The 18,959-nt window shown below is 32.8% G+C and overlaps 1 protein-coding gene and 1 pseudogene across 10 annotated transcripts in view; one reads left to right on the forward strand and one right to left on the reverse strand.

The window, feature by feature from the left end:
- The window catches only part of BLTP1 (bridge-like lipid transfer protein family member 1), a 204,441-nt gene that overhangs the window by 48,526 nt on the left and 136,956 nt on the right, over positions 1 to 18,959 (reverse strand). For all 10 annotated transcript variants that reach the window (XM_072788527.1, XM_072788528.1, XM_072788533.1 and 7 more), the window contains 6 exons: positions 16,313 to 16,519; positions 14,631 to 14,869; positions 8,623 to 8,867; positions 6,180 to 6,285; positions 1,738 to 1,835; positions 840 to 1,025 (listed from right to left, as the gene is read on the reverse strand). In XM_072788527.1, coding sequence (XP_072644628.1) covers positions 840 to 1,025; positions 1,738 to 1,835; positions 6,180 to 6,285; positions 8,623 to 8,867; positions 14,631 to 14,869; positions 16,313 to 16,519 — 1,081 coding nt within the window. The remainder of the gene's footprint in view (positions 1 to 839; positions 1,026 to 1,737; positions 1,836 to 6,179; positions 6,286 to 8,622; positions 8,868 to 14,630; positions 14,870 to 16,312; positions 16,520 to 18,959) is intronic.
- LOC140612163 (U2 spliceosomal RNA) lies at positions 9,171 to 9,322 on the forward strand (annotated as a pseudogene).

Consider the following 18,959-nt stretch of genomic DNA (forward strand, 5'->3'; position numbering starts at 1 on the left):
GGCTGCCGGTGCATGGAGCCTGCTTCTCCCTCTGCCTATGTCTCTGCCTCTCTCTCTTTCTCTCTCTGTGACTATCATTAAAAAAAAATTAAAAAAAAAAACTTTCTATACATATTACATACACATAGATATATATATACACATATATGTAGACATATATACACATCCACATATATGTGTAGCATACATACACACATATGTATAAAACCTAGCATATGTAAAACTTTCTATTAACATTATGGTATGCAAAAAAAACATTATGGTATGCATAAATTCCAATATTAAACAGGGTAGCTAAGAAACTTAATAACATTTTAAGAACTGACCAGTGTCAGTACAGTGCTGAAATAAAAAATAATTCTAAACAAAATCAAGAGTAATTATAAACAAGTATTTATGAAGATGTTGAATTAAGCTTCCTGTGATTACATTTGCACTAAACTATAGCAATACACCACCCAAAAGACTCATTGAAATGCCAAACTAAAATTGTAAAGGCCTTCTTAAATGAAGTTTCTCTCCAATTTACAATTAGGAATTTTAGGAATATTAAATAACTTTTTAAAAGTATAGTAAAAGGGACACCCGATGGCTCAGTCAGTTAAATGTCTGCCTTTGGCTCAAGTCATGATCCTGGGTCCTGAAATGGAGCCCCACATCGGCTCCCTGCTCAGCATATGGAGTCTGCTGCTTTCTCTCCTTCAGCCCCTACCCCCACTCGTGCCCCCTCTCTCTTTCTCTCAAATAAAATCTTAAAAAAATAATAATATTTACAGTAGTTCAAATTGATATACAAAATTTAAAAGCCAAAGTTCTAATATCAGCATATTTGTACTCACTTGATGTTTGACAATTTGTCCTAATGCCAGATTTAAATCCACCTGGCATTTACCAAACAGTTTCAGATAGCTGCTACTCCCTGGCGAAGCTTTGGTTTGAAGTCGGTTCGAAAGTTCCAGCTCTATCAATCCAGTTTCAAATCTCACAGCTCTCATTGATGGAGTAGTGGCTGTTACTTGAATACCCTAGTTAGTAGATTATATGTTAGGAGGAAAAAAGAATCTTAAATCAACAATATACACTCATTCAAATGAAATCTTTCAATATATGATAAAATGCCATGTTTTAAAATACATATGGGCTGTCTAATGAGCTGATAAACATTCTTTAATTTCTCATATTAGTAGGGAATTTTTTACTTACTGAATTTTATTTTAAATTTTGTACTTAGCATATGAACTGTTCATGAGTTAAATACATTAATTATAATTAGTTGGTAACACTTTTAACACTAATATCTTAATAATTGGAAATATTAAGGTTTCTATTAAGGTATTGTTAATTGGACAAGTTTACAAAATATTTCTTACAGAGTAACTTATAACTGTAATAATTAGAAAAAAATAAAATATTTACCAGCAGGGGGCAGTTATATGAACTGTTACAATTATATAATAAATAGTACAGCTATTCAGGAAGATAAAGTTAATCTATAATGTTCTGACATTGAAAGGTATTCAAGGTTTTTAAAATGCATAAATATATGCACATGTAAAACTACAAATAGAAAAAGTCCTAAATGATATTCAATTACTAAAAATTTTCTTGAGTGAATGGGGTTACACTTCATTTTTATTTTCTACTTATCATATTTATGTATCATATGAATCTCCTATAATTAGTATACATTAAATACTTAGAAAAGTACTTTGAAAAATATAATTCCTTATATGTTACCTTAAACTGCAAGTTCAGAGAATAAAGTAGAATTTTAGGCTTATCTCCATCTGCTGTTCCATCATGTTCATTCCAAAGAGGAATAGGCTGCTCCCCACCTATAGAAGTTAAATAACAGAGGGTCTGGGGCAATCACTTTAAAAGGAAAATAATAATTATTTTATGCATTTAAAAAAACATAAACAGTTATTTTTTCTGATCATGATCTCAATCTTTAACAGGAAACTTTAGCCATGTCACATTTCACTGACACACACACATACATATATGAATGCTAGGGATAATACTTCATATATAGGCATTTATTAAGAGTATTTTATAAGAACTAAAAACATTATACAATTAAATGTAATCATATATCTCAAAAAATGTATTTGAGGGGAAAAAAGTAAATTGTTCTAATGTCTTCAATCAAAAATGTGAACTTTATTGTTTACATTTAAATGTGCTGCAAACAAAAAAGAATTAAAGAAAAAATAAAGGTGCAGAAATTTTAAAAATAAGGTAATGTGTGCTAAGAATATGTGGCAGCAAAAGTTTGTCCTACAAATTAAAGAAAAAATGAGACAGGAGACTCTGGGGTAGAGTTCCTATTAACAGATCATTTGTTGCCCAGGCAATGTGGCATCCACAAAATAATGTTCTAATATTTTAATGTGTAACTTCCCTTTCCACTTTTCATCCCCTTGATGAAAAAATTTTCTGCATATTTATCTTTCAAGTTTTCCATCTTAAAATGTTAATCTTTCTATATGTATATTCAGTTTAGTAGCATCATCCCAGAGAGGATATATATCTACATGTGATGGGAAGTTTTCTCCTATTAGCGAATCAAATTAATGTATCTATCACAATCCTTCTGAAAAATTACATGGTCATATCAACAGAGGCAGAAAAAGGGGTGCCTGGCCGGCTCAGTTGGAAAAGCACACAACGCTTGATCTTGGGGTTGTGAGTTCAAGACCCACACTGGGTAGAGATTATTTAAATAAAATATAAACTTAAAAAATAGAGATGCAGAAAAAGCATTTCACAAAATTCAACACTCATTCATGATAAAAACTCTCAGTAGAAAGAGAGGAAAATTTCTCCAATTTGATAATATCTACAAAACTTTACAGTTAACATCATATGCTCAATGGTGAAAAACCTGAAACTTTCCTATTTAGATAAGATACAAGGCAAGGATGACTCCTCTTACCACTTCTGTTCAACATCACATGGGAAGTCCTAACTAATACAATAATACAAGAAAAGTAAATAAAAGGTATAGAAATTGGGAAGGAGAAAATAAAATTGTCTTTGTTCACAAATGGCAAGAACATTTATGTGGAAAATCTGAAAGAACTGACAAAAAAACTCCTGGAGCCAATAAGCAATTATTGCAAGGTTGCAGGATACAAAGTTAATACTGACAAAGGTCAATCACTTTCCTATACACCAGCAATGAAGAGAGGAACTTAAAAAACACAATCCCTTTTACATTAGCACCACAAAAAAATTAAATACATAGGTATAAATTAACAATATATGTGCAAGATCTACATGAAGAAAAATACTAAGTTCTGAGGAAAAGTATCAAAGAAGAACTAAATAAATGGAGAAATATTTCACATTCATAAATAGGAAAAATCAATTATTGTCAAGATGTCAGTTCTTAACTACATCTTTCTAAAACCAGGGAGTCCATGGACAATAAAATTATAAGAACTGATTCTTTTATTATTCTTAGAATATATATTAATCTTATAATTAAGTTATAATAACTGATTCCTCAAAAAAAGATTTTCCTAAAAAAGATTTTCCTAATAAACATGATAGCTGTAAATGAGTATGTCTATACAACAGAAAATGTCCTAGAGCTAAATGTAATATTAAGAAAAAGGTGTAAGAAGTAGAGAAATAAGGGCAGTAACTATGAAGATCATGGGACAGTAGGGAAGCAATAGAGAGATTAGAATACTAAGAAACTTGGCTACAAGGGTTCAAAGTATTCCCTCTCAGTAAAATGTTGCACTCTCCAGTTTTGTAAAATCTCTGCTTCATGAGGTCCTGGGACCAGCTAGATGATAAATGACTTATTTTCAGCCATTTTCCTAGAGTTTAACCATAGAGTCAGGAAGGAATGGTTCAGGGATCAGACCTAGACACTAAATGACTTAGTATCAGAATCTTATCTCTGAATTCTTCACAGTGATCAGTAAATCTTCACAGTTAGAATATTAATTTCTAATCTTTTTATATAAATTTATTTTTTATTGGTGTTCAATCTGCCAACATAGAATGACACCCAGTGCTCATCCCATCAAGTGCCCCCCTCACTGCCCGTTACCCAGTCACCCCCACTCCCCGCCCACCTCCCTTTCTACCACCCCTAGTTTGTTTCCCAGAGTTAGGAGTCTCTTATGCTCTGTCTCCCTTTCTTATATTTCCCACTCATTTTTTCTCCCACTCATTTTTTCTCCCTTCCCCTTTATTCCCTTTCACTATTTTTTATATTCCCCAAAGGAATGAGACCATATAATTTTTGTCCTTCTCCGATTGACTTATTTCACTCAGCATAATACCCTCCAGTTCCATCCACGTCAAAGCAAATGGTGGGTATTTGTCATCTCTAATGGCTGAGTAATATTCCATTGTATACATAGACCACATCTTCTTTATCCGTTCATCTTTTGATGGACACCGAGGCTCCTTCCACAGTTCGGCTATTGTGGACATTACTGCCAGAAACATCGGGGTGCAGGTGTCCTGGCATTTCACTGCATCTATATCTTTGGGGTAAATCCCCAGCAGTGCAATTGCTGGGTCATAGGGCAGATCTATTTGTAACTCTTTGAGGAATTTCTAATCTTCTTTTCCAGTTCATTCTTCATAGACCTAGGGATATACTTTTAACTCCTCACCAACTGTAATTCGAACGTTAAGAAAAGCCTTTTTCTTCATCAAAACTACCTCAAGGGCAACTTATAGTGCCAGTCTGATTAGAATTCTACAATGCTAGCTTTTTAAACCATGAAAGATACTAATTTTACTAATTGAATTTAAATGTAAAAAAGAAAGATACAAAATTAGTTTAAGAGTCAAATGTTTTTTCTTATATTCAGCAATAATAGACTTGAAAATATTCTTTAGAACTCATACAAATTCACTAGTTTAAAATATTCTTAACTTCCATATCACAATGTTCTAATGTGATTTTAACCATGTAAATGGGCCACATCAAAACTTCAGTATATTCCCCAAATAGAGGCACCTTCAGTGGCAGAAAGGACTTCACTATTTATTTTTTTTCTTCCTTAACAGTTTGTATTCAACAACTTTCAGAATTCCCAGGCTACCAACTGATCTGATTTTTTACAACTCAACTTGTGAAATTCTATAGTTCTACTGAGCTTCTTCAATATAATCATTTATTAGTTTCCTGACTTCAGATAAAATCAGAACCAGCCCATGAGAATCAGGAAAATCTGTTGCTCACATGGGTACAACATAACTTAATTCCCTACTGCATTGAGTTTTGTCCCTCTTTGGGGCCTTATCAAATACTTGTCCATAAGTCCTGCCTGCATCTTTTCTACCTCTTCTTTCTTGCCAAATGGATTTCATTTATGAGGCTTTGGATAGGACTTCCTCTGTATAGCCTTTTCTGATTTCTTAAACTAGATTAGTTTCTTCTCTGACATAGACATAGCACCCTGTTCTTGTCATTCACAAAACTCATTAGAATTATAATTGAATACTCAGATACTTAATAAATCTGTTAAATGAATGGACTTATTCACCAACATGGAGGAATTGCCTCTTGTGCCTTCACTATCATTTTAACATGATTATATCTGTACTGGAAATATTTAGCCTCAAGAATTCTTGTGTAAAGTCAACTTATTTTCCATCCTGATACCTCTTAATACTTTAACTGAATTAAAAGTCAGTTAAACATTTTTTAAATCAAACATATATTTCCTGTTAAAATGTAAAACTGTAATTAAGATGCTCATTTGTAATCTACTCTTGAGGCATAGCAAAAATATAATAAGTGTTGCTATAGATGATTTACCATGTAGCAAGTAGAGTCACCATGTGCTTTATAAAGTCAACATCTTATATTGATCTAAATCTTGTTCCCAAATGGATAAGATTAGTTTGGTTAGTAGACATATTAGCTTTTTTGGGGGCTGGGGAAAGGAAGCATAAAGGGGCTTTGTAAAGTTTATGAATCATAAATGTATATGCTACATATGACAAAAGTAATAAGCAAAAGAATCTGTAGGTGGAAAAGCCAGAAAAGGAATGCAAAGTTTTTAGGGAATTACTCAATAACTATATCTAAATGATAGGATCAATACTCACTCATACCATAGATACATGGAACATCACCTAGCTGATGAGAATAAAAATCTGCTATATATTCTATATTACAAGGTACCAGATTATCTTACCAGAAACTTTCTGTATTACTTCATTAACTTCCTTCATGAACACTTTCTGTACAAATACCAAGTGATTTAGAAGATCAGTTGTGAGATTATGTTCAAAGGAACCAACCTGCCAAACAAAATCAGAATAGTAGATGATTAACATTACTGACTGTATTTGTTGTAAATACATCTTTTGCTCACATAGGTCAACTCAAATTCTGAAGAAAAACAATAAATTATCTACATATTATTTGGAAAAAGGTTAAAAAATATTCAGATTACCCAACATTTACTGGTCTGACATTATTACGAGCCATTCCTTAATTTTTTTTTAATAACAGTAGCCTATAAGGTTTCTTTTTTTGGCAACTTGATAATTTCGAAATTGAAATTTTGTCTAGAGTAGTTATTTACTTTCAATGACTACTGTTGTAGTGTTATAACCATGGACAAGTATCATTACACATGAAAGTAAATTTATTTACACATTCAAATATTTATTGACCATCTGCATTGTGTACCTCTTTAGAAGCTAAGGATATAGCTGTGAATAAAAATGACAAAATCATGGCTCTCATGAGGTTTGCTTTCACATGAAAGAGCAAATCAGATATACTCCGTAAGTTTTAATATACGCCCTACAATTAGTAGAAAGCATAAGATTTATATGAAGAATTAATAGATTAAATATAAAGCAAGCCCTAATTGAAGTTCAGTATTATAATAAAGACAGACTGAAACACCCTTATGAGTAAGGTAAATGCTTCAAATTTGCCACTTAATATTCATATTTTGATCAAAAATTAACAAAGCAAAGTGGATTTAGTAGTCTTTACTTAAAAGTAGTCTTTACTATTTTACTTTAGTAGTCTTTACATAGAGTCTAAGTAGCACTTGACACTTTTTATTTTGTATAGAGTAGTACTGAATGGGCTAAGATGATTTTCATGTGTATTTATTTCAAGCCATAGTAAAACAGGCAACTGTCTGAGGAATGCAACTTTAGATTCTTTCAAGTGTTTGTAATTAACTGCATATTTAGCAAATGTGGGATTGTGTTCTTCCCCAACTACATACTTTATACCTTTTCTAATAGCAAATATTAGTAATAAATTATGCAACATGTCACATCAGATTTATTTTCTATCAAATGAAGCATTAAGAATAGTACTGTTATACCAGAGTTTGAGTACTCATTTTTCAGAACAGAAAGGACAAATGAAATATGCTTTTTTTAAAATTTTTTTTAAATTTTTATTTATTTATAATAGTCACACAGAGAGAGAGAGAGAGAGAGAGGCAGAGACACAGGCAGAGGGAGAAGCAGGCTCCATGCACCGGGAGCCCGACGTGGGATTTGATCCCGGGTCTCCAGGATCGCGCCCTGGGCCAAAGGCAGGTGCTAAACCGCTGCGCCACCCAGGGTTCAATCTACCTTTTAAATAAATATCTGACTTCTAGAATCTTGTACACTAATTTTTCACATAAAGAAATCCCATCTTTAGAGAGGTGTTAGGATAAGCAGGGTCTAAAGAAGATAAATCAGACTTCAATTAAGTATCTCCCATAGCTGTGAAATTTCTAGCAAAGAACTCAAAAAGCATTCTCAGAGATGCTTTACATTTTAGAAAATGAAACTCACAAAAGAAAGAGACAACTGTTTTTTGATAAGATTGCAACCGTTTCTAACAAACTGACAAAGCAAGCTGAGAGATAGCACTGTGTATGAATCCTACATCTCTCATGTGATAGTGGAAAGATATAGGGAAAGTTACTTAATTTCTCTCAGCTTCAATTTCCTACTGTATTGAATTAATATAATAAAAGATGAGTTGCTTACCGCAAATCAAGCAAAAAATATGTATTGGAATGTTTTTTTAAACTTAGGACAGTTGTACCAATATAAAGTGAAAAAACAATGATGAAATCAGGTACACTGATTTTCAACATCCCTTAGAAATTAGTCTGTGAATTTGATTGTATTTTATCTGTATGACCTTTAGATTGCTAATAATTATGAAAAAGAAGACTGTTAGTTAATAATTATGGATTCCTGATGAATCATGTAACCTCCTGAAGGCTGTTTTTTCACTTAAAAATTAAGAAAAAAATTTCTGTTTTTTAGGATTGATTTAAGTATTATACAAGTCAATGCATATAAATGCTATTAGCTTTTTTATAATCAAATGAACCGTAAAATATTAAAGAGATTGATATGACACCTAATGTAAGAAATATAAATTCAAAGATGACTAACAAAAAAAAAAGCATGTTTAAACTAAACTATAGAGAAAAAGATATATACACATGAGTACATACACATACAAGACTTGGAACAGAATTCTGTAAGAATAAATGATTTAATGATTTGTCTTAAAAGTTTAGATCACTACATATTTTGGTACATCTAAACCTTAAAGACTTCTAAATGATAAAACATAAGAAAATTAAAAAGTAAACTTACTTCTGCCACACAACGTAGATAATTTCCCTGTAAATAGTACCCTTGTTTGGAAGGCAGTTCATCAATACTCCACACCTGATCTGAATAACTATCATGTTCTTCCATTATATATTTTCCTGACATAGTAACAGGAGGAAGGTTGAGACTAGCAGAAGGAGGAATGGTTGACATATCTGTGGCAGACACTTTGGAAGTAAAACGTAATCTGTGATTTGGCAGCTCAAATGTAAACCTGGTCTGTGCACCTATAAGAAATAAGAAAAGTTATTGTTTGTTCAGGTGCTCATTCACTCCCTGGTTTTAAAAAAATGGTTTCTAAAAAAATGCATACACATCACAAGTAAAAGAAATCCTTATATATATGTATGGGTACTACTATGACTCAGTCAGTATTATTAAGCCAGAAAGTACTATTTAATTAAGCCTAGTAGGTGCCAGAGAAACACCTACAAATGTTCTTTATTTCATTGAAAGTAGAACAGAAAGAAACTGCCCTTATCACAGAAGAATTATAACAAGAGGAATTAAGTGTACAAAAAATTCTAATCATTGCTTCTTGGCCTTTTGGCTAAGATCAAGTGTAAAAAATTCCAATCTACATTCATATTTACACTACTTTATTAACAGAGATTAGCACCTAACAGCTAGCTTCCTGATCCTGATTCAGTACGGAAGGAAACAGTGAAAATTGTCAAACCATTGTACTCACTGAAAACATTCATCAGGTATAAAATTATGTGAACACATGTATTTTTGACCTTAACAATAATTATTAATGGGACCATATACCAAACAAGGATATGGTATGCGTTTTAGTTTATTAAAACTACTGTTGGTACTAAACACTTAAATCAACTATGTGGCATGCAGCTGTTCAAACAATTATAAATATATAGCCTATACTATTATGCAAGCCATATCTCTCTAGCTTCCAGTTTATGAAGACATTAAGGAGTAGAAGAAACCTTGTTAAAATCAAGATCTATGATTGACCATTGCATTTACTGTGTAATGTATACATGCATACTCCTTTCCAACCAACAAAATCTTATACTGTTCTATACCTTACCAATTCTCTCCACTCAAACATCATTAAATAGCCTATTTTGCCTACATACATATTATAGTTTAATAAATAATCCTAGTGTTCTCAATTGTGCCAGAAATAATTCTTTTTTCAAAATACTAGTAAAAGATCACTCCCATATGTTACATTGGTTATATTCACTATATTCACTCGCTATACAATGTTTGTTCTTAGAATGTGTTAGCCATAAACAGAAAAATGCTCTTTCACCAAATGGTACATCTGTGAATGGCCAAATAGGTCATGACTGCTTTGATCTTCTCTTACTAACTCCAACCAGGCAGGCTCAGTGACCATCACTTGCAGGATGCAAGTGTGGGGGGCTATCACAGTAATTACCACTTTTACTACCACCACCATCATTGCTAAATAAAAACAACATTAAAGTAATGCTAGGCCTCAGGTCATCTCTTATCACTAATACAGTCATTCTTTTCCTATTTTTGTTCCTTTCCTTCATTTCAAGAACTATGTATTCTTATCTGTTTAGATATCTGATAGTACATTTAGTGTGCCCCTAAATATTTATATCTTCCTAATTCCAAACTGCCTATTTGGCTTTTGATACTGTCTCTGTTGAGTCTTAGATTTCATGGATGCTCTGAATAAATGGCCAACATGAGACTAACTTATTGTCTGGCCAATATGTGAAGGCCTAATACTTCTGACTGCCAAATCTGCAAACTCCCTTCAAAGTGCTTCTCTTCCTAGTAACAGAAAAATCTAGATGTTCAGAAAAATTCCTCTCAATAAAGAAAACCTAAAATGCTAGGAGTAGGAATAAAGAAATACATGTAAATATATATGAATACATATGTGCATATATTTATATATGTGCATACATGCACATTTTTAAATTAATAATATAACTTGTTAATGGCATAAAGGAGAAAACAAACTTTAATCTCAACAGATGTAGAAAAAAGCATCTGATAATATTCACCAATTTTTCTTCATAGAAACTCTTAGTATACTAGGAATAGAAATTAATTTTCTTAACCTGATAAAGGGACTCTAGCAAACCCTTACACCCCACATCGCATTTATTGGTGAAATACCAACTCCCTTAAGAAATGAGAGTAAGACAAGGATGCCTGTAATATCCCCTTTTTCTGAACATTGTAGCAGAAGCGCAATAAGAAAAAGAAATAAAAATTCTTAAAGACTAGAAAGGAATAAACAAAAGTATCATTTGCACATGGAACAAGTATCTACTTAGGAAATTCCAAAGAATCTTATTAGCAATAAAAAGAAAAAATTTACCATGGTTGCTGAGTATAAAATTACCATAAAAAATCAAGTGCATTTGTACAAAATCCCCACCAGTTTAGAGAACGCAATTTTACAAAATATCACATTTGTAATTACTAAACAATAACAACAACGTAAGGTATTTATAGGATATATGTATTATATAAATAAATATAAATGATATATGATAATCATATCAAATGATAAATATATATGACATTTTTTGTAACAGGTGCAAAACCTTTAATTAAAAAATTTTAAACTTTGTAGAAAAACACTGAAGACCTAAAGAGACAAAGAAATACATATTCAAGAATAGAAAGGTTAAATATTGCATTAATTCTCAGTATCAATCAATATTGCCAATTCTCCCCAAGTGAATCTACAGATTTAATTCCTCTAAGAATTCAAATAGGCTTTTTCAGAGAACTTGACAAACTGATCTCCAAAACATATATGAAGGAGTAATCAAAAATAACCAAGATAACTCCTTAAAAAGGAACTGTCAGGTAACAATATGAGATTATAAATAGGTGGTGCAAATCGGCCAATGAAGCATAATAAAGAACTCTGAGACAGACCCCACACATATGAACACTTAAGAGTTGACAAAAACGGACTATGTATCACTGAAAAAAAGGACAAATCAGTCAATAACTGATGCTGCAATAATTGATAAGATAAATCTACACCAAATTAAAGAAAAAAATAATTCCACATAGATTAAGAACTTAAAAGCAAAATTTAACAGACAATATAAAACATTTAACAGACAATATAAGATAATATCTTCATAATCCTGAGAAGTTAAGGATTTCTTTAACATATAAAAATACACATCATACAAGAAAATATTGCTAAATTCAATTACTTTAAAACTAAGAATATCGGGATCCCTGGGTGGCGCAGCGGTTTAGCACCTGCCTTTGACCCAGGGCGCGATCCTGGAGACCCGGGATCGAATCCCATATCGGGCTCCTGGTGCATGGAGCCTGCTTCTCCCTCTGCCTATGTCTCCGCCCCTCTCTCTCTCTGTGTGACTATCATAAATAAATAAAAATTAAAAAAAAAAACAAAAAAAACCTAAGAATATCTATTGGTCAAAAGACAATGTGAAATAAGCCTCTCATAAGATGGTAAATATATACAAATATATAATATCAATATTACAATATTAAAAGTTTAACATGTAAAACATATAAATAATTCCTGTGAACAACAAAAAAATACAAATGACTCAATTGTAAAATGGGCAAAAAACAATAACCATCAAGAGGCACTTCATATAAGAAAATACATAAGGATATTTTAATAACATAAAAAAATTCAGCTTAATTACAGAAATATAAGTTAACTCCACAGTGAGATACCATTCCACATTTACCAGACAGAGCAGAAATTTAAAAGTCAGAATATACCAAGTGTTGACAAGGATATGGAATAATGGGAACTATCATCTAATACTGGAAGGACAATAAATACTGGTGAACACAAATTCTTTGGGAAACAGTTTTGTACTTTCTAATAAAACTGAAGATGCATTTACCCTATAGTCTAGCTATACCACTCCTAAGTAAATACCCTTGAGAATCTCATGCACATGTGTACCAAGAGATGGGCATGAGAACAAATATAATAGCAAAAAAATAAAAGGAGCCAAATATCTATCAATAGTAGACAAACTGTAATGTAATCACTGAATGGACTCTTACGTTTCAGTGAAAAATGAATGAACCAGCAGATACATGAATGAACAGATGAATCTCAAACAAAATGTACAGCAAAAAGAAAAAAACAACAACAACATTCCAATTAAAAAATACATTAGTGGAGGGTGCCTGAGTGGCTCAGTTGGTCAACATGCATATGAGAAAATGCTCTGCATCACTTGCCATCAGGGAAATACAAATCAAAACCACAATGAGATACCACCTCACACCAGTGAGAATGGGGAAAATTAACAAGGCAGGAAACAACAAATGTTGGAGAGGATGCGGAGAAAAGGGAACCCTCATACACTGTTGGTGGGAATGTGAACTGGTGCAGCCACTCTGGAAAACTGTGTGGAGGTTCCTCAAACAGTTAAAAATATACCTGCCCTACGACCCAGCAATTGCACTGTTGGGGATTTACCCCAAAGATACAAATGCAATGAAACGCCGGGACACCTGCACCCCGATGTTTATAGCAGCAATGGCCACGATAGCCAAACTGTGGAAGGAGCCTCGGTGTCCAACGAAAGATGAATGGATAAAGAAGATGTGGTTTATGTATACAATGGAATATTACTCAGCTATTAGAAATGACAAATACCCACCATTTGCTTCAACGTGGATGGAACTGGAGGGTATTATGCTGAGTGAAGTAAGTCAGTCGGAGAAGGACAAACATTATATGTTCTCATTCATTTGGGGAATATAAATAATAGTGAAAGGGAATATAAGGGAAGGGAGAAGAAATGTGTGGGAAATATCAGAAAGGGAGACAGAACGTAAAGACTGCTAACTCTGGGAAACGAACTGGGGGTGGTAGAAGGGGAGGAGGGCGGGGGGTGGGAGTGAATGGGTGACGGGCACTGGGGGTTATTCTGTATGTTAGTAAATTGAACACCACTAAAAAATAAATTAAAACAAAATAAAAATAAATAAATAAATAAAATGGACTATGGAAAAGAGAATAAAAGACCATTTTGTAAAGCAGGTAATTGTCTTTAAAAGATTTGTTCAGCTTTTAAAAGAATTAAAGTCTGCATGAAAATAAAAAAAAAAAAAAAAAAAAAAAAAGCATCTGCCTTCAGCTCAGGTCATGATCCTAGGGTCCTGCAATGGAGCCCTGTTTTGGGCTGTCTTGTTCAGCATGGAGCCTGTTTCTCCTGCTCCCCCTGCTCCTCCTCCCTGCTCATGCTCTCTCTCAAACAAATAAAATCTTTAAAAAAATACATTAGAGGAAATCCATACAAATAAGTTCAGAACATAAGCCATTTACGAGTATATACATATGTGGTAAAACTATAAAGAAAAGCAAAGGAATGGGTAACACAAAATTCATGTTAATGGTTATTTCGTGGGCAGTCATGAAGAAAATGTGGTAGTGATAATATTCATTGAATGAGCCTTCACAATACCGGTAATGTTTTCATTTTCAGTTTGTTTAACTGGTTGGTAAGATCACAGTTCTTTATTATACTTGAAACTGTGTAAATAATTTACACATTTTGTATTATGTTTCAGAATAAAAATACAATAGCAAAAAACTTTTGGAGAGAGTATATAAGGATCACAAAACCTTATAGAAGTAGCTATTATGAAAAAGCCAAATAACCTCTGATATGAGCTAAATTCACCCAATGTGAAAATAAACCAAGTTATTCAGACTATAAAGAAGCTAACAGGTATAGAAACATATTCAACTTTAGTTTGATCAGAAATGACCTCAATAGTTGAATAGCTCTGCAGAGTTCAAATAAAAGCAGAGTCCTCAAGGAAGGTGTAACTGGTATTTTTTTACTTGGCTGAAGTACATTATTAATGAAATTTAAAAGTACTCTGATTAAAATTATTTAAATTTTCATGCAAGATCTACAAAACAAGTGTACTTTTTCATGAAAATATTACTTATTTCTCAAACCAATCATATAGTTTAAGGGGCTGAATTCAAAATGTAACATTACCTGTCATTCCATGACTTCTCATTCTTCCCATTTTGTATTCTGCTTTCAGAGATGGTAAAAGTGCTGCTCCAATGGCTATACCATCTAACATGGCACTGAATTTAAGAACAATGGGCTTCTTTTCTAAACCTTCAGGTAGCTGAGGAAATTCATTTGTTTCAACAGGAGTTTGATTAACACTTGTTGGGGTTTTTTCAGAAGGTAGGGGTGTTGCAATATCTTCTTTCATGGGCTGAGGGCTATAAAGCAAAAAAATAATTTAAAAAACACAATTAGAACAGCTACCATTTTACTGTATGCAATTATTAGAATTATCAATGAAAAATAGCAAAAATTAACAGAGATTATCTAATTCAAGCCCACTTGAAGACTTCCTTAAAAAACCATAGAAAAATGATGATCTAGAAAAGTAAACAAGAAGTAATAACAATACAAATGAATGTTATGCTGTGAAAGCCATTCATATTATTGTGAAACTAGAGTTAAAACTCATGTTTGTCTGATTCCAAATTCTGATTTAAGCATTGTACTCTACTACTGATTGTAATATTGTAATATTACTACTGTTGCTACTATCACTATCACTATTAATAACAATATATACAATAACAATAATTTTTTGAGCACTTACTATGTGCCAGGTAATATTCTTAGTGTTCTGTGTGTTTCATCATTTATTCATTTATCTCACAAAAACCTTTGAGTAGGTATGATTATCTGCTTCACAAATGAGGAAGCCTAGCTAGAAAATGGTGAAACCAGGATTTTAATTCACTTTGACAAGAGTCTCATTTTTTTAAACTATTACACTCTGTTTCCAATACATTATAATAAAGAAAAGTTCCTTGGCATATTTTTAAACTACGTCTTATGTACCCATTTTGGATTACATACTCCACTAACAGGAGAAACATATTTAAATTATTACTACTTACTCAACTCGACATGAATAGAATTAAAGCTCAATAAAACAATTAGAAATATCACTGCTTTAGGACACTGGAAAAAGACTCACTGATGTTTTTCTACCCTATAGGTTAGGCAAAAGGATCATAATAAGATAATTTTTTTTTTACCTTTTATTTATCATATATTTACTAATTATTCATTAGTTATATAGCTTTGAGGATCAGGAATAAATCTTGGCAATGCATACCCATGAACAAGAGCTATAGAGACAGGGAATAGCAGTGAACGTACAAAGATCCAGTTTACCAACCTTTATAATATTTATGTGGCATGATCATATCATGCCTTGAACCATGTACAACAATTTCATATACAGTATACACAAAACCATGCTTGGGACATAAATGGCCACTGTAGTTTTTAAATCTATGCAGTCATAAATTACAATGAGTTTCAAGTAAATATGGATTGATACAGTCCTAGAATTTGTCGATTTGCTTTTTTTTTTAGTACCTCTTATGATATCCACAAATCTCTGGGATCTCTTAAGCTTTATCGATGCAATACAGAACACGGACGATTGCATTTGTGACAAAGTACTTTATATCCCATAGGATTCTTCCACAAACATATGTGGCTATTTTCCAACTGCACCATAGTTCATACTGGTCAATATTTGAATGAAACCCTCTGTCTTCCTCCAAACTATTGCTAACACACCAAAGATCAATTTGAAGTATCACATGGAACCAGAACTTGAAGAAATAACTTACGCTGTAGAAGGCTGTCTGATAAGATCTGAGATCTGCTTAGATAGTTGGTGGGAACTTCGAACCATCATGCTATGTAAGGTGGCAGGGTGCTGGGGAATGTTGATGCTGATAGCTCCTACTTTGAACACGGCAGCATTGTTAGTCTTCAACCCTCTCTGGGCACTGTAGAGGGCTTGTGACTTGGCAATACTACACTTCACTACAGTTCTATTAATAAAAAAGGAGGACCATTAAAATATAGCCAAAAAAAGAAAAATGTTGAAAAGTAGTAAGGTGATGCTTTAAAAATCATTCAATGAACTAAATGACTTAAGATTTTTCATGCATTTAAATCATGTATTGAGGAAAAGTTTTATAAAAGCATTGAAATGCATTTATCTTATATTGTTGGCACTCAAAATCATTCCATATCTTTAATGGAGTTTACAGAAGAAAACATGTATGTGCTCACAAAATTCCATTTTAATTTTTCCTCCATTCAGAATTCCTCTTTTTGTCCCCAATTTATTTTAGGGATTTAAAATAAATAATATATAATAAAATACTGTACTTCTTAGAATTTAATCAAAGGAATTCATCAATCATATAATATGTTGGAAGAAATATACGGGAAAGAAGAAATTTAACTTGCGTTTTTCATTTTTAAGATTTTCAACAAGGGTCAAAGGAATGATAGAAGAAAAATTCATAATAAATAACTACTTAGTTAAAAATTAGTAAGCTTTACTAATTAATACAGACATAAAGCAAAGGTACTTCTTGATTTCTTGCTCTCTCTTCTAATGCCTACAACAGTACCTTAAGCATGGTAGGCACTCACTGAATTTTGTGAAATTAGTGAGAGGAAAGAAGTACAGCTGAGGAATGACTTCCAACACTACAGCTGTGGAATTCCACAGACAACATGTGATAAGTCATGTATATAGAAGCCGTGATAAAGCAGTTTTGACGTATAGAATGAAAAGCTTCACATCAATGAACTGCACCAGTAAAGGCCCAGTTAGTAAATGGACAGCCTCAAACATAAATATTATCTTTCAAATGGGCAAAAGATTCTTGACAATAGATTTAGCAAAACAACACATAAAATGCAAATTTCGTATTAACTACAGGTCAGTTCACATATATTTATCTCGACTTAGGCTATAGAGGATTTACTAAGAATTCATTTACAGTCTCATGGATCTAAACAATCGATTTATCACATCTAACTTTTATTAAAGTAAACCTTGAGAAGCATAACAATGGCTCTATTAGAGGTGCTGATTATTTACAGACAAATGAAATGCAAGTATTATATAAAATTAAAAAATGATTACTGGCGAACTATATAGCTTTCTTCTACAAAGGCAACTATTTCTCAGAGACTATCACTGACTAGAAAAAAAAGTTAAGATATGAAATTGGTCTAGCAAGCATGAGAATAGATTCTGGGATATTGACTACTGAATTTGGAATCTTTTCTTAAATGTTATGATAAAGCTACTTTTATCATTAATGAGATTTCATTTTAAATTCAATTTCAGCATAAGCCAGAACACTCAGATGGTGCTAAAATGCAAATGATTTTACACTTGTGAACAGCATCCATCTACTCAATGAAACTAAACATACAATGAAGTCTGTCTTGTTATTATGACAGTAAAATTCTATACCTATGTCACTGCTTTACCTTTATAATCTATAGACAGAAGTCTGTTTAAATATTTCTTTTGATTATATAAGCACAAATATAACACTAGAATTTCAGGTATACAGTAAAAGTAAGAATGGAAAGCTAATTGGGCTGACTGCTCTCCTACAAGGACCCTACTATGATATCTCCAATGAAAATTCTGATGTTAAGGACTTCAGGTGCTCTGTGCTAACTCCAGAGGGCCCCTTTCACACTGTAGTCTATGTAAATGGTGCCTACCACTAAAAGGTGAGTGGTTTTCTTCTGAGCTGGACAACATGATAGATCTATTTTGATCAAACTGAGCCTGAAACTATAGAGGATATCTAACTCCTGTCAAACTGCATGTGTTAAAGATGTAAGGAGACACAGAATGAAGACTTAAATAGTTTACAAGCTAAGTGAGTTTTCTATTCATAATTTTATTTTAATTCTTTTTTTAAAATTTATTTATTTATGATAGTCACAGAGAGAGAGAGAGAGAGAGAGAGAGAGAGGGGCAGAGACACAGGCAGAGGGAGAAGCAGGCTCCATGCACCGGGAGCCCGATGTGGGATTCGATCCCGGGTCTCCAGGATTGCACCCTGGGCCAAAGGCAGGCAGGCACCAAACCGCTGCACTACCCAGGGATCCCTTTATTTTAATTCTTGAACAGAGTTGTCACTTAATCTAAATCACACAGTATATAGTATATATACAACTTTTACACAAGAAAGAAGTAGTCAAAATCTCTCTGAAGGCTATAAGAACTTGTAGCACCATAGACATGCTGCATATACGTAAAAAGTTCATAGCAAGTGACCAATCAATCTTGTTAAAGAATTCACTGACAGTGGTAGTCTACCCTCACAAAGTTCGGATCCACTGTGATCAGCTACAATGACCACAGTGCCTAATGAGGCAAATACTTTTTCCCCATTTTCTTTACTTCCTGAGTCTAGGCTATGGTCTTAAATGCAGGTCCCATCCTTC

Source organism: Canis lupus, chromosome 20 (assembly GCF_048164855.1).
Source record: "Canis lupus baileyi chromosome 20, mCanLup2.hap1, whole genome shotgun sequence".
Taxonomy (NCBI): domain Eukaryota; kingdom Metazoa; phylum Chordata; class Mammalia; order Carnivora; family Canidae; genus Canis; species Canis lupus.